General features: G+C 41.7%; 1 protein-coding gene across 2 annotated transcripts in view; it reads right to left on the bottom strand.

Annotated features, from left to right (window-relative positions):
* Positions 1–16149, bottom strand: part of PARP8 (poly(ADP-ribose) polymerase family member 8) — a 670996-nt gene that overhangs the window by 142632 nt on the left and 512215 nt on the right. For both annotated transcript variants that reach the window (XM_086960612.1, XM_086960613.1), the window contains one exon: positions 13730–13822. In XM_086960612.1, coding sequence (XP_086816738.1) covers positions 13730–13822 — 93 coding nt within the window. The remainder of the gene's footprint in view (positions 1–13729; positions 13823–16149) is intronic.

The following is a 16149-nucleotide window of genomic DNA, read 5'->3' as shown; positions in this document are numbered from 1 at the left end:
GGTTGTGTTTTCAGACATTCCTGCTAGGGTGTCTGGCTGGACATGCATAATTCTGTGATTTCATCTGTGATGCCTTTAGGGGCTGTAATTGCAATGCATTCTAATGATCCACAAATGTGATGAGTACTGTCAATCTAAAGTGATGCTTAAACATGTATTCTTGCTGCTGCGCTTAGGTGAAGAACCCAGAATGCTAGCCCTTAAGATGTAGAGTTGTATACTTCATGGTCAGTAGGAAATGCTCAGTCAGGTTTATGCGTCACTAAGGCAGAGTAAACTATTTTAAATGCTTGTTGAGATAATGCAGTGGGTCACCACTGAGATGGGGCCAGTGCGCAGGTCCCTCGCTCCTAACGGCATTGGGGGCAAGATGATGTGCATACATTGGAGTGGTGGTACTAGACCCCACCCCACTGTGGGAGGGGTGGAGATGCTATGCAATGTCACAAAGTAATTCCAACAGCTTATGTATATATGTAAATTGGTGCATAGTATTGAGTAGTGTGTGCATGTGTTTAATAAATGTACTCTTACTTTTATAAAGCAAAGTACAGACAGGACAATCAATTATTGAGTGTTATTTCTGTGCACCTGCAAATGGCAATTACTAGCCCACACCAACTTCCTTGAGTACACCTTAGACTGCTCTGCAACGCTATCCTCTTAGAGTTAGGCGCTACAATTGGGTGTTTGGTTCCCAGTGAAGGACAAATGTAGTCATGTTATTTTTGCAGGCCTCACAGACACTGCCTCGTTTTCCAACAGATACTAACAACTGCAATATTCTTGAAAACAATATTACTTATGTTAAAAAAAGTGATATTTTTGAAACAATATTTCTGCATCATGATATTTATGTGACACAATATTTAAAACTTGATAATTGTTTAGCTCAATATGTATGACCCGATATTATGTCCACAAACTGGCAGGCAGGTGTTATGGTTAAATATTTGTTATTTCTGTTTTATTGCAGCCATATATGGCACAAAAATATTTTTTTAAACTTGTTGTTTAACCGTGGGCTTGTAATATTATTTTTAAACTAAACCTTTACAATTTAATATAAGTTTACTAACACAGGACCAGGTACTTTTTATCAAGCAGGTATGCTTAAAACAGGTAAAGAACCACTTTTCAGTTTTGAAACATGTCACAGAAATCATGTTCTCAAATCATAAAAACAATATAAAAAAAATAGAAAATAATTTGAAAAGTAAATTGCTGGCCCATTACCTGACACTAAACTGCATTCTCTTTCGTGGATGTGCACTTGTGATCAGTCAAAATGTACACCCACTTGGTAAGAGAGTCAATGGCTGAGGTGATCTGACCCAATTCCCCATGACATAAGCTGTGGTAGGCAGAATGACAGTACTTTGAATATACATATGTATGTGTTTCTCATTAAAAATTTCTTTTATAACATGAGGGTGATCAAACAGCTAAAGCTGCCTCTAGGCCACATCTAAAAATATCAAGTAGATTCCCTCATTCAGCAGTTAGAAAACAATTTATGAATATGAATATTACATTTAGGATGTGCAAATTTTTTATCACAGATAGAACTTCCAAATGGGGTTAATTTGCGAAAATATTGTATTTCAGCAGTTGGACACTGGGATTTAGAGGCAGGAAAAGAAACCTGCTGGGGGAAAGGTAAAGGATAAGAATTCCATGACAAGTGAACGGATCACCCACAAACTCAATTTCTTGTGTGTATTTGCACGTTTTGCACATCATTTTCAGCTTGGAACCTTGTAAATGTGCTAAAAAAAGTTAGCCTATTTCCAACAATTGAGAACAAGCTCAAACAAAAATCTTGGAGGTGTGGGGGAAAAGATCTATTCTTCGAGAAAATAAATTCTTGTCTTTTGGAGAAAATGTAAACTAATTGATATGAATGTATATTAATACATTCATATCAATTAGTTTACATTTTCTCCACAAGACAAGAATTTATTTTGTGCATTGTCTGCCCGGTGATGGCCTGCAGCAGTAACGTACATAGGCAAGCTTATGCAAGCAAATCTACAGTGAGAAATAAATCATTTTATTTAATCTGTAGAAGTCAACGATCTGCTAGACTCAATCTCACAGATGTGGAATTCAGAATTTTGTGAATGTTTTGGTTAATCAGTCCATTATTAGTAATGATAAAAAACCAGATACTAATGCAAAGTAAGAAAAGACAACATGTTGGTTCAATTTGTTATTGTGAAGTTCATTAGTTTCTTCAAATCACTCGTTGGTGACTAATCTCAGTGTAATTACTGTCAGAATGCTAAGTTATAAATTTTTCTTTACCTTGCTACAGTTTTATGGAACTTTGAATTTAGTCCTCAAATTCAATCTTTTCAATTCCTGTTTGGACATGCTATTTTGTCATTTTCCATTCTTTGACCTATTTTGTTCTTCTCCTTTTTAATTAACCTGTGCCTTTTGTCATTTACAATATTATTTTACGTTATGGGCGGGGGAGTGGGGAGAAATCCCTACTTTTAATTCCCTTTTATAGCCTTTTCCATTTCTCTAGTGGTGATTCCTTAGCTATTCCCATCCTGGTATTTTTTCCTACTATTATTTTGTTGTTCTGACTGTTTTTCCCGAAGGTTTTTAACTATCCAGTAATTAACCCAAGAAAATGAACATTCCTGTGTCATATAGCTATGCATTGCCTATATGCTGTGTTAAGTTAGCATGAGCTTATTAGGAGTTTAAACGCCATTTTACCTTTCTGCTGCTTCTGCACACGACACATAGCTGTTACTTTAGATTTGAGCCTAGTAGAATGTTTTGATTTATGCGAGAATAATATGTTGTTACTCTGATATCAGCCTTGCTTGGTGAGCTGTGTCTGTACAGTGAGTGCAGAAACCTTCAAGGATATCTCAACACAGTGGTTGTTGTGAGGTCTGATCTTCGCACGTTCCTAGACATAACATACATGCAGCTGCGGCCAAGTTCTGGCATTAGGCGCGTTTTATAGTACTTTGCACAATAGCATAGAAAAACACTTGATGGTGCTTCGCATGCAGAGAGCTGGTGGAAGATGATGTGATCCCTTACCACTAGGATCTTGAGGTAAGGGGCCGCCCTGCTAAAACCCAAAGAGACCTTCTTAGATATAATATACTATACTAGCTAGGGAGGGTGAGAGTTAGGTGTTACTGAACCCTATTCGTTTTAGCATTATACCATGCTTTCACCTTTTGTGTTCTATGGACTAGTGACTATGCTGATTACTTTGTTTCTTATAATATGTTTGCTTGTATTAGCTAAGATACTGCGTTTGAGAACACTGCATTAGTGAATAAACATTTCAAATATGCAAGTGTCTTCTTTTACTCCTTGTTCTGGATTGAAATGATTGTATAACAAAAGAGTGTTCTTGTGTTCCACGTTACCTGAGGTGTACTAAGTCCATGTTCTGGTTTGTCTAAGCATTGGGGGTTTGTAATCACCAATGAGACACTGTAGCTAGTCTGGTAGGGGATTTTGGATACTAAGGTGAGTTTTGGCACACCCTAATTCACTGAGGTTTCAAGTCTCTATGCACAGTTCTGTATGAGAACCGAATCCCTGAGACATAATGCCCAATCGTTGGTGGTCTTTTTACATGACACTTGAGTAGTACATCATTCGGTCCTTAACCCATTCACTATTGTTTCCGGTTAACGGTAGTGTCGGACAAACCTACCTATATCTACATAGGTCTTTTCAAGCTTGAATCTTTCTAAACGGTTTCCTTGAATTACTACCCAGTTGTGTTACAAAGTTTACCTTGTACCTCATTCTTTCTGTGTCACTATGGCCGCGGTGGACATTGCCCAACATAGCCACATTGCGGTGCGCAATCATTTGCAGACTTATAATGTCCCCGAAGATGGTATGGCCGTGATAATGGTAGTGAGTGCAGAGGTGGCTTACCCGTATGAGATTTTCCACTCATGGGTGACCTTCCCAGCTATGAACGCAAATACTCGTGTATTCGACACGTACACTCCCACCGCTGTGCCACAGGAATACGCACTGTATAGGGCACAGGAGATTCCTATAGATACTTGGCAGCATTGCGTTTGGTTTGATGGCGCCTTACCCCATGCTTTAGCAGCTCCGAGGTTAGATCCGTTGTCCATTCCGGGCGCAAATTTGCCTATTTTGGCTGGATTTACACCTCATCCTCAACACGGAGCGTATAATGTGATTGAGTTAAGACGACTACATGCAGTCGCAATTAGCGTGGTTCGGTCGTTAGTCCAATACATTACCCGTAATCTCCCGGGTGGGGCCCCGGGTGGTGCGGCGCTTCCTGCCGGGCAGGGCGGAATGAAACTCAGTCCCATTATGGTCAACGCTGTGATGGGCAAGCGCGCCCAAGAAAAGGATGATTTTCCTTTCTGGCTTGCCGAGAAGTTTGACCAGCTACAAACAGTATTTCCTAACACGACTCCTGGTGAAAAACACAGGATTCTGACAATTAGCTTACCGAAAGACTTGACCCCTGAAATCGGTGACTGTGAGACCTGGGGTAAGACATTTGCGGCGGTATACACGAGGTGTTACGGCACTCTGTCTATGACTGTCCTGCCGACTGTCCTTAAACGTGTTCAGGATGAGCACGGACCTGAGGCTGCGGTTGAATTGGGTATGCGCCTCTGTGGCACCTTTGATGTGGTTTCCGATCTCATACTTGCAAATGTCAAGGGGGATGCAGTGAACTTTCAGGTTGCCAATGCTTTGCAGGCGATTCCCGATGCCCACAAACCCCGACAGTTGGCGGGGATTATTGGGGCGGCTTATAAAACTGTGGGCCGCAATAGTAGGGGTCTCAAGCCTTTTTCTACTAAAGAGAAAAAACAACCCCAAGGGCAGAAGTCGGAAACTGACGACCAGCCGAAGACCAAGAAACAAAATTGGCTGAAAAAACAAAAAAAGGGAAAGCAACAACAACAACAGAGACAGGAGTCTCGTCCTGCGTCTCCATTGCCTGCGCCCACAGAACGTGTTTATGACTTGTGCGATCGTGCGATGATAAAATCACATGATCGTTTTCAGGTTTCTGATCAACGCTCTCCTCGTTCTTTTCAGGAGTCATTGGCCTTTTCGACCGGTGGTGGAGGAGGCGGCAGGGGTTGGGGTGGTCAGCAAGGACGCGACCAGCCCTGCCCGAAAGACGGTAAAGGCAAGCAGGATGATTCTACACCGAAGAGACCCCAGTTTCAGAAAAAGAAAGTCGCAGCTTTAACAGCACATAGATATGCCACAGATAGTGAGAACGCAGCTTCGTAATCAGACATGGGCTCTGACCTTGCTGGACAGTGCGGAGGAGATAACCATAGTGCGAGAGGCCCTGTGTCCACTACTGAAGGTCACAGCGACTGACCGTTGTGTTGTTGTGGAGACAGCTGACACTAGAGTAGCTCCCCCTGACAGACTTTATGAAATAGTCCTATTCATTGAAGGTGACATTCAACGTACCATAGAAGGGGTATTTTGGGAGAATCTTACAACTACCTATGACATTTTGTTAGCGGAGGCTGACTGGCCCCCACCTTTTGTGCTCGCGGCTCCGAGAAGGGAGGAGGTAAAGCCCTTGCGCCGGCTCTGTAAAGTACACACTGTGGATGGGATATATTTTCCCCACACCACGAAATTCCTTTGCGGTCTATGCCTCAGCCTCAACCTCAATATCCCATAAAGCGCGAAGCTAAGGCTTCCGTTGCGGAAATCCTTGAACAATTGGAATATCAAGGAGTGATTGAAACTTGTGTGTCACCAATGAATAACCCTCTTTTTACTGTGTCCAAGCCTGACGGTTCATATCGTTTGGTATTGGGTTACCGGCATTTAAACTCGCATTGCCGTACCTGTGCAGTACAAAATTCTCATGGCTCTGCTTTAGTGGATGGTCTTGTACGTAAGCGGTTTAAAACCAACGGTTTTTATGCCCAACATTTGGATGGTCTGAGTTCCCAATGGACCTCCTTTACTTGCGGCGGTGTCCAAAAACATTTCAAACATTTACCAATGGGCTATAAGAATAGTCCTAAGGTGTTTGCTGCCCGCATAGTCTCTCTCTTGGAGAGAGTTGACCCAGATGCTTGTTCGTAAGTGGATGACATTTATCTCACAAATGACGAACTGTGGGTGCATCTGTGTCGAGTTGACCGCTTAATTTGTAGCTTTGCAGTCTTCGGTTACAGATTCAACTTTGCAAAATCGCACATTGCAGAGTGCACAGTGTTGGTTCTGGGCTACGAGCTCAACAATGAAGGTCGATGATTAGCACCTCACTTCTTGGAGAAATGCGCACAATTGCGCACTCTGACAACTCTGAAAAAATTACAGTCTTTGCTGGGATTTTTGAATTTCGGAAGGACATTAATACCTGAATATGCCCAGCATATCAAGCCTTTGTATGCTTTGATACAACCAACATTTACCAAATCAGACTGGCTGCCGGAGCACTCGGCTATACTGCAATCTTTGCAGGCTGATCTGCTCGCTTCTAAATACTTATTGACTTGTGATAACCACACCAACCTGGTGATAAGAATCATCCCTGGGACGGTGGGTTTCACATACCTTACTTTTGACGAAGGAGACACAGTACCTATTGCTTACAAGTCACACTTGTACACTTCGGCTGAAATGCGATTTTCGACTGTGGAGAAAGTTTTGACAGCTGTACAGATGGCGATTCTGAAGGAACGCGCTCTCTCACAGGGAAAACGCATGTTAGTTGTGACCCCGTGTCCTGCTTTGGAAGCAGTTACGAAAGCCAGTGTACCTAATTCTAAAGCTTTGCACCCTCAGTGGATACAATGGGCAGCATCATTGACGTCTCCGGATGTCACGTTTATTTTTGATGCCTTCTTACGGTTGCAGGAGTTCTTGCAATATGAGTTTGTTCATCCTGCACCTTTGGCTATGCGGGCTTTGGAGGATTTCCATTGCATCATATAAACTGATGGTTCGGCGCAGGTTGCGCATGGTTCTAAACACGCCTACGATTCCGCATTCGCCATTGTGGTAGGTGCCATGGTGAACGATGAGTTCAAGTCCAGAGTCGTGCACACGTAGACTCTAGGGGACTGCACCGCACAATTGGCAGAGCTTCGTGCTCTGATGCTTGCATTAGAGTACGCTGATTCTAGTGTGACGACATTAATCGTAAGTGATTCTTACTACTGGATCCAGTCTTACAATGAAAACTTGTTCTTTTGGATTCAGTATGATTTTCATGATTCCAAGGGTAGCACAAAAAAACATAAAATGATCTGGGTCCGAGTGGCTGAGCTTAAAGAGCAGTTGCCACTTGTGTTTGTAATTCATACTCTCGGTCATCAGCGCGTGGGAGTTCATGCTGTTGGCAACTCGCTTGCTGATGAAGCAGCAAAATCAGCAGTATCGACATATTTAGTTGCAGCAGTTACACGGTCCAAAAGTGAGATTGATGATGATATCTTGGCGGCTGTTGCTGCCTCTGAGAAGGGAGGTAAATATCCTGTGGGGTTCCCTTCGAAGTACACATACCACAAGTGCCGATAAAGTTCCTTATGTGAAAATTCCTGATGTTGGGGAGATATTGATTCCCACCTCGGATCACAGACATACACTGATCACAGTGGCCCATGAAGGTGTTGCATCTGTGCATGCGGGAGTTTCAGCAACTGTGTCTCAGTTACAACAACATTTTTGGTGGCGGGGACTGTAAAAACAGACACATGACTATGTCCTTTAATGTGACATTTGCTAGTAGATTAAGCCTTCAACTGCTAAGCGCCCGCCCCAAACACAGTTGTTTATTTCTAATAAACCATTAGTTTGTGTTTATTTAGATCACTGCGGTCCTTTTTCTTCTGATACTGCGTATAAGTACATCTTAGTAGCAGTTGATTCATGCACACGCTTTGTATGGGTGTGGCCTCATCGCAGCGCTGATTCACGGACTGTCATTGGGGATTTGCGTGTCTTTGTAGGGATTTTTGCCTGTGGTACCTTCCATTCGGATCAGGGTCCTGCTTTCACCTCTAAGGCGTATAGGGATGCCATGGCTTCGATGGGGGTCCAAGTCACGTTTTCGTCTCTATACCGACCTGAGGGTAATAGTGTTGTGGAACGAATGAACCGTGACTTAAAGCAATCACTGACAGCTCGAGTTATAGGCACTGGCAGAAACTGGCTGGCCCATCTTAATGGCGTGCAGCGTGCTCTTAATAATCTCCCTAGAAGGTCTCTGGGTGGGCGGACCCCATACGAAATGCTCTTTGGTATCAAGATGTATGTACCGGACCTTGACGGTCTAGACTCGGTGGCTGTTGCTGCCTCCTTTGACGTAGATGAACATTGCAATGTTTTACAGACTCTACAAAAGACAAGAGACAGTCTTGCAAAGGAACATTTGCCCTCCACTTCGGATGATGCGTTGCAGATCCCGGTAGTTGGCTGGCTACCCCAAGTTGGAGAACTGGTTCAGGAGAAGATCGATAACAAGAAGGAATTTGGCCCCTCATACGGTGCTCCAGTTCCCGTGCTTGGTGTGAAGGGCACAAGAACAGTCATTTTACCACCACTTCCAGGTCGTAAGGAGAACAGGTATATCTCCATTGACAATGTCAAGATACACAGAGTGGCCGATTCTTCTTAGCATGACACCGGCAGTCTCATGTCCTTCGATGGTGAGAAATTCTGTGTTGGCCACTGCTTCGGATCATGCGCCGGAGTTGGCCCTTAGATGCCTGCAGTTTCTATACCTTTACTGAGTGATTTGCCTGGTACTCAACTTGATGAAACTGACTACACCTACCCAACCGACTTATTGATGCCTGATTTGCAAACTCGTTTAGCGACTGAATCTAGATTTTCATTTGACACTGTTTCACACACTTCAGGAAAGCCCAAAAGGCTTAGGGCCTATGCAAAATTGTTTAAAAAACATTTTTGGATGCCCCCTTGGACTTACATTTGGTTGGGGCTTTTTTCACTTTACCTTTTTATGTCAATTGGTTTTGTGTTTTATTTTTTCCGATTCATCAATGGACACTATGTCGAGGAAAGAACATTCGACATCTGAATGGAACATTGGCGCCCTATTCCTCGTCACATTCTGCTCACAGATTGAAGAGAGACTTGGTTTTTGTTAACATCACTGCTTGGCCTGTCCTGGATGGAATAGTCTGGGATGCTGTTAAATTTCAAATCCATGGGCCCACTGAAGTTATAAATGTCCCTAATGTGCTTAGAGTTAACATGGGGGATGTAGTTAAACAAAACATACGTTCTGATGATTGGGATGTTCAGGCCGTAGAGGCTTTGTTTGCTGATTTGAAATATTATGCTGCCTTTGATGCTGAAGATTTATATTTAGAATCTGCTAATTATGGTGATTTGTTTTGATTCCAACATTTTGGCAATCACTACCTACAAAAAACTAATTCCAGGAGAAGTTCTGTAAATTATACACAGTGGGAGCATTGCCCAGCTCCTTTAAGAGGCAGCTCTAGTACATTTTTGAAAAAGTACACTTATTTTACTGATTTTATTTTATTTTAGAAAGATGAAAAAATCCATGTCCAAAGTTAGTCTTACCGATACTAAGTTATTGTACTCAAAGTCCTTTCTAGACCAGCTAGCTATTGGAGGCTAAGAGTTGTGGAAGGAAACCATTGACCTTAAATCAGTTTGGGGTTCTAAAAGTTGGCAGGTACAAGGCACTGAGACTTTGCACCGTGCATGACTCATCCTAAATCATTTGTTGTTTTTGAATTCTACCATCTCTCAGACAACATGCTTTGGATTGGCTACTTCTAAAAAATTGAATACTCCTTCCTTCCCTGATTTGGAAGAATATTCAGGTTGGGAAAATTCAACAACATTTTCAATTACAGAATTACAAACTCTATTACGAAATTCGTCCTTCAACATATCCAGTTTGAATCCCAAGGGTTGGTTGATGAGGCACAGAAGTGCAGATTCGTGCCAGCATAGTTTTTTGGGTCTGGCTGATAGCTTTACACAGGTCAGAGTAGATCCCCGTTTTGAGAGTGACCATTCTGTAACCACTTATTCAGTAGGAAAATTGTGTCAGAATTGGTTCAAACACACTACATTGGCGTCAGTTAAACTGCATTTGTCTAAACTGACTGACGATGTTGATTTGAATGATTTCATAAAAGGCCCGGCAAGAGGTAGATCTAGAAGATGGATATATGCTGTTTATAATGAACTCTGGAAAACATCACAGATTGAGCAGCTACCCGCCTTAGGGCTATTGATCAAGCTAATTTAGAGAAAGTGCTTGCAGTAGTGGATAACAGCATTAACACACTTTCCTCCCGCATCTACACGTTGGATAATATTGTGTCCTCTGTTGTTGAAATTGTACATGATGATGTGTCTGTTTTGTACCATGGTCAAAATCAATTGCGTTCTATTATGCAGTTTGCATGGACCCTGCAGACGCTGAAGGCCGGAAAAGTGCCTTGGAATTACATGAATGTTTCATCTCTTTTTGTCCCATTTAATTTGACTGAGAAGCAACGTTTGCTTTCAATGAGAGATGCGTCTTTTTCCATGTTACACATTGAACAATTGGAGTCTTTACCATTTTCAGTGGCAGAGGCCACTACTGCTACGTGGCTTATCCACAGGTTAATAACTTTACCATTTGCACTTTTCCAGTTTACAAATTGCATGAAATATTTTGCCATTGGTAGGTACGATCCTCTTGGTAGCTCCTATTTACATGAATCCTGGACGCTCCCTTTCACTTACAGATGCCTTAGGGACGGAAAAGAGGTTTAGCTGAAAGGTGAAGAGTGCACGGAAACAGCAGATCACTCATTAATGTGTAGACACACACAATTGCATGGCTCTTGTAATCAGGAACGGCCTAATTTAGCATGTGTTTTAAAAGGTACACCCGTGCCCGTTATTGTCCCCACTTTTATTACTAGCAAACAGTAGTTATTTACTTTTAAATAATGAAGATTGCTGTGGGTTATTAAAAGGCATTGCTTATGTAGTTACAGTCAGTTAGCGTGTGGTTTGCTGTAAAAATGTGTTGTATCCACCCCCGCATGGAAACTTGGATGTTTCCATCTGGCCGAGGATTCCAACCTTAAAAGCAGAGTTCAATAAGATGAGTAGAATAAGAGCCCTATTGTCACAAAAAGAAGTTGCCCTGACATCTGATCGTGAAACATTTGTCCTTCACGTAGCTCACACCCGCACAGAAGTGCATCAGGGCCGGACTGGCATTTGCGGGCACCGGGCATTTCCCCGGTGGGCTGGAGGGGTGGGGGCCGGTTTTGTGGCCGCAGGGGGACGCTTTTCTTACAGAGTGCCGGTTTTGTAGCAGCGCTTCAAAATCGGACCTCTGTAAGAAAAGCGATAGCAGTGCTTTGCGGGTAACAACCCCCTCCCCTCCAGTTACCAGGTGGAGAAGCAACCTGCCAGGGCTGGCTGCTGGTCTCAGTCCGGCCCTGAAGTGCATGCTTTATTAAATACTGACCGGCCATTATATTTCGGTGAGCTGATTCATACCATTTTTAACGCATCCTCCACATCGGGGCTAGCGCACTTTTTTAAAGTAGTGAGCAGTGGTCTAGTGACTTCTTTCCAAAAGATATTTGGAGTCATTCCTGATTTCTTTCATTCAATCTTTTCCAGCCTATTTGGTGGATTTCCCGTTTTGCTGGCGCTGGCTGCAGGCTTTCTAGTGCTTTTTTGTTTTATTCAAAAGGGATGCCCGTCCTGTGTTCCAAGACGAGCAGTCACGGTTAGCACTGTTTTGCAACAGAATGCTTGAGTACTATGGTACGCTGCCACTCGCCACCTTAAGTTCAGCATATGGGTTATCGTTTCGATTTTCCTATTTTACCTGTGTCCAGCCTGTCTTTCATTGCCTGAGCTGCGATTTCAACTGGGCCCTGGATTTGTGTCTCTGCAATTTGGTGGTCTCCTGGAGTGGATTTTAATCATCTCATGAGTCCCTTAGTTACTCATGAATTGCTTTGTTCTGATGGAGGGATTATGACCTTTGCAGCGATGCGTGGAGTACTGGGTCGTTGGAATATAATTGCAGCGGCGCAAGACTTCTTGGCACACTGCTTCATTGAGAACCCACCGAGTTGTCCTCTGATGGTACTAGAGGCTCCGGTAATTGAAGAGCATGTATGTTCTTTCTAACTATTTAATTGGATGGCTGAGTTGTTTTCGGATGATAACAGTGACTTCCTTCTGGAAGCAGTTGCTGCTTATTTTGCATACTCAGTATTAGGCTGAGTTCTATCGAGGCCTTTGATATCATGAAACTTTTTCCAATTTTTTTTTTAAATTATGATGGACAATTTTTGTATCAGACCTATTGGCTTTAATAACAGTGAACACTAAATTGACATGCTGGTGAGATTTTGTTTTTTTGGCTGACTAAAATATTTTTCCTCACCTACTCGAATTTGAACTGACTACTTCATTGAACTCTGCATTACAAAATTGAGTCCCTTATCTTATCTTATCTTACCTTATCCGTGCTCGGATCAAGGGAGGGTGTTATATAGATATACATTGCCTATATGCTGTGTTAAGTTAGCATGAGCTTATTAGGAGTTTAAACACCATTTTGCCTTTCTGCTGCTTCTGCACACGACACGAAGCTGTTGCCTTAGCTTTGAGCCATAGTAGAATGTTCTGATTCATGCGAGAATAATATGTTGTTACTCTGATATCAGCCTTGCTTGGTGAGCTGTGTCTGTACAGTGAGTGCAGAAACCTTCAAGGATATCTCAACACAGTGGTTGTTGTGAGGTCTGATCTTCGCAAGTTCCTAGACATAACATACGTGCAGCTGCGGCCAAGTTCTGGCTTTAGGCGCGTTTTATATTGCTTTGCACAAGAGCATAGAAAAACACTTGATGGTGCTTTGCATGCAGAGAGCTGGTGGAAGCTGATGTGATCCCTTACCACTAGGATCTTGAGGTATGGGGCCGCCCTGCTAAAACCCAAAGAGACCTTCTTAGATATAATATAATATAATATACTAGCTATGGAGGGTGAGAATTAGGTGTTACTGAACCCTATTCTTTTTAGCATTATACAATGTGTTCTATGGACTAGTGACTATGCTGATTACTTTGTTTCTTATAATATGTTTGCTTTTATAAGCTAAGATACTGCGTTTGAGAACACTGCATTAGTGAATAAACATTTCAAGTATGCAAGTGTCTTCTTTTACTCCTTGTTCTGGATTGAAATGATTGTATAACGCAAGAGTGTTCATGTGTTCCACGTTACCTGAGGTGTAGTAAGTCCATGTTCTTGTTTGTCTAAGCATTGGGGGTTTGTAATCACCAATGAGACACTGTAGCTAGTCTGGTAGGGTATTATGGGTACTAAGGTGAGTTTTGGCACACTCTAATTCACTGAGGTTCCAAGTCTCTATACACAGTTCTGTATGAGAACGGAATCCCTGCGACACCTGCTTTTTAAGCAAGAGATGTATTTGAGATGCCAGCAGTATCTAAGTTAATTGCGTAACATAAACTGTATCTTAAACACTGTAGAAACAAGAAATGTTAGTTTATTAATAATCAAATCATAAATACTCTAAACAACAATTTCACTATAGTTAGTTATTGCTATGAAAAGATGTTAAAGAAATGCAAGCAAGTAGATACTTTTAGAATTAAAAGACGCACAAATGTAATAATATGAATACAGCTACCTGGGCCCCAGTAGCAATTTCATCAGCTGCTTCATTCATAACACCTAGTGTCTGAAATGCAAATACACACAGTTCCCGTTCACATACTGTGGGCTGAAAAAAAAAGGTACACATGTTAACCCTTCCTCTAGCACATGTAGAAATTTACTACATATATAGACCGGCATGCATAGAACTCAATAATATTTTTAACTGAAAAAGTACTGTTTATTTTTGTTGTGCTCACATAACACAACTTTTCTAAAGATGGATGTTTTATTTAAAAAAAAAATCAAATGTATTTGTACACTTGACTCTGCATGTATCTGTGCCTGCATGCAATCATGAAAGTTTGAAGCCTTTACTTAGCAGACCTTTCAGGAACAAATACAAGACGTGGAACGCCATGTCAAGTCTAAAATGTACGTAACATTGATAATTTAAAAATGCAGAATAAGGATAATTGTGGCTATCTGCATCTTAATCCTACCATTCGTGTTACAAGCAATATCAAGTCTTGGTCTATGAAATCAACTGTGCTAAAATGAAGTTGTATTTTTGTATCTAATCAATATTTTCATGACTAGAAATAAACACAATTAAATACGTTCACAGAGAAAAGAAACAGTCGTCTGAATCATAAACAAGATTATGAATTAACGGATAGTGCACTGCACTGCACTCTTTTAAAACTGAGATTGTGAGGCCTCTAAGTTTGTAAGTTCCAGCTTTTAGGGTTAGTTAGGAGAAATTCACTTTAACGCCATCTGTTCCAGGTCCTCAGGAACACTACTTGGCAGTCAGAATGTACTCCTCTAGAGGGCCACCAGCAAGGTCGACTGCAAGTCCAGTGCAAAAACTGTTCAGCTCGGCACTTCCAGGGAAGTGGGTATCTTGCAGTTTTTATGTCCCTGTAGCTTCATTGGAAGTCAGTCAACTGACCCTCAGAGTCCCCATCTTAGTCCAGAGTATAAGTGAGAGCAGAACCAGCACTTAGAATTCCTCTCACAGGTGTCAACAGCAGGGGCAGTCCTCCTTCTGTCTTCCAGAGGTCCAGTAGTGTTTTGAAGGGGTGCCCAGGTTTGCCATATCTATGCCTGACTCTAGTCTGTTGGTTAGGGTGACTCCTGATCTCCCGCCTAACTGACAAGGGAAAAGGTTCCAGGGGTAACACTACCAACTTCTGCAGCGGTTTCTGAGTGTCCTACTGCAAACAGTTCCACAGTGCCCATTTGTAAAATATTTAAAATACTTAATACAAATTTGACCGTAGCAATACATTGGATAGGTATGAAATGTTTTAAAAAGTCAAAAAATTTACTCTTTTAATGGTTACTAGGCGGAGATAACATTAGCTTAACGTTAGCTCACAATGCTTTGCTATTGACAGCTAACTCTGCTACTGTAAAAATAGCCTTCGGGGCATTTTCACTGTAAGGACATGTTTTATGTTAAACTGTTACATGTCCTGCTTTTAAATACCATGCGCCCTGCCTTATTTGACATCAAGGCTTACTTAGAGTGACTTGTTAGTATTTATAAAGAGGGTATAGACCCATCAAAACAGGTTATTTTGACAGGTCAAATTTACAGTTTAAACCTCCACTACCAGATTACTGGTGGCAGGCTTGCAGTCATGTTTTGAATTGTTACTTTAGAAATGGCACAATCTGTGCTTCAGTCACTAATGACATTAAAAGTACAGGTCCTGGGTATACTTTGTACCATATACTGGGGATTTATAGGTAAGGTCAATATGCCAATTAGGAGTTTAGCTAATTTTGACATGCTTTAGGGATTGGGGCACATGCACTGGTTAGCAGAGTCCCAGTGCACAGAGTCATAAAACCATTTGCATCAGACCCAAGAAAGGGGGTGATCATGCATAAAGAGGCATTTTCCTACATACAGCTTATGCTAAATTTTGTGATGGTATAATCCTACTGTGCAATATCTGAATTGCAAATTTACAGTCATGTAAGTGAAAGTAATTTCCCATCAACAAGGCATGTGCCTACTGGCCTATCACGGACATCTGAAAATATGGTTTTGTAAATATTTTTGTACATATTTGACACATTATTCCTTATTTTGATTAGGAGACAGATGAATACAGTATTCCAAAACTCAGACTTTAAGTAGCTGCAAAAGAGTTGATTGATGTTAAAATAGAAAGCTGACTTGGTTTGGAGTGAATACTGTTTATTAGTCATGAAAAGAATAGCAGTTTCTGGTGTGCACCACATTGACTAGATTGTGGATTATCAATAATATATAGCACAAATCAGGGCCGGATTTAGCACTAGTGGAGCCCAGTACGACAGTCATGTTTGACTGCCCCCTGCATGACCTCCTACTCGTATGCCCTAATTACCTTCAGGCTGTAGTGCCCCTCGTCTCTCCAGAGGCCTTCTCTCATATATATTTCATTTATTTTAAAG

The sequence above is a fragment of the Lissotriton vulgaris genome, chromosome 3_1, assembly GCF_964263255.1.
Source record: "Lissotriton vulgaris chromosome 3_1, aLisVul1.2, whole genome shotgun sequence".
NCBI lineage: Eukaryota > Metazoa > Chordata > Amphibia > Caudata > Salamandridae > Lissotriton > Lissotriton vulgaris.
The sequence above is the reverse complement of the archived record's forward strand: the minus strand, read 5'-3'. Positions and strand labels throughout refer to the sequence as shown.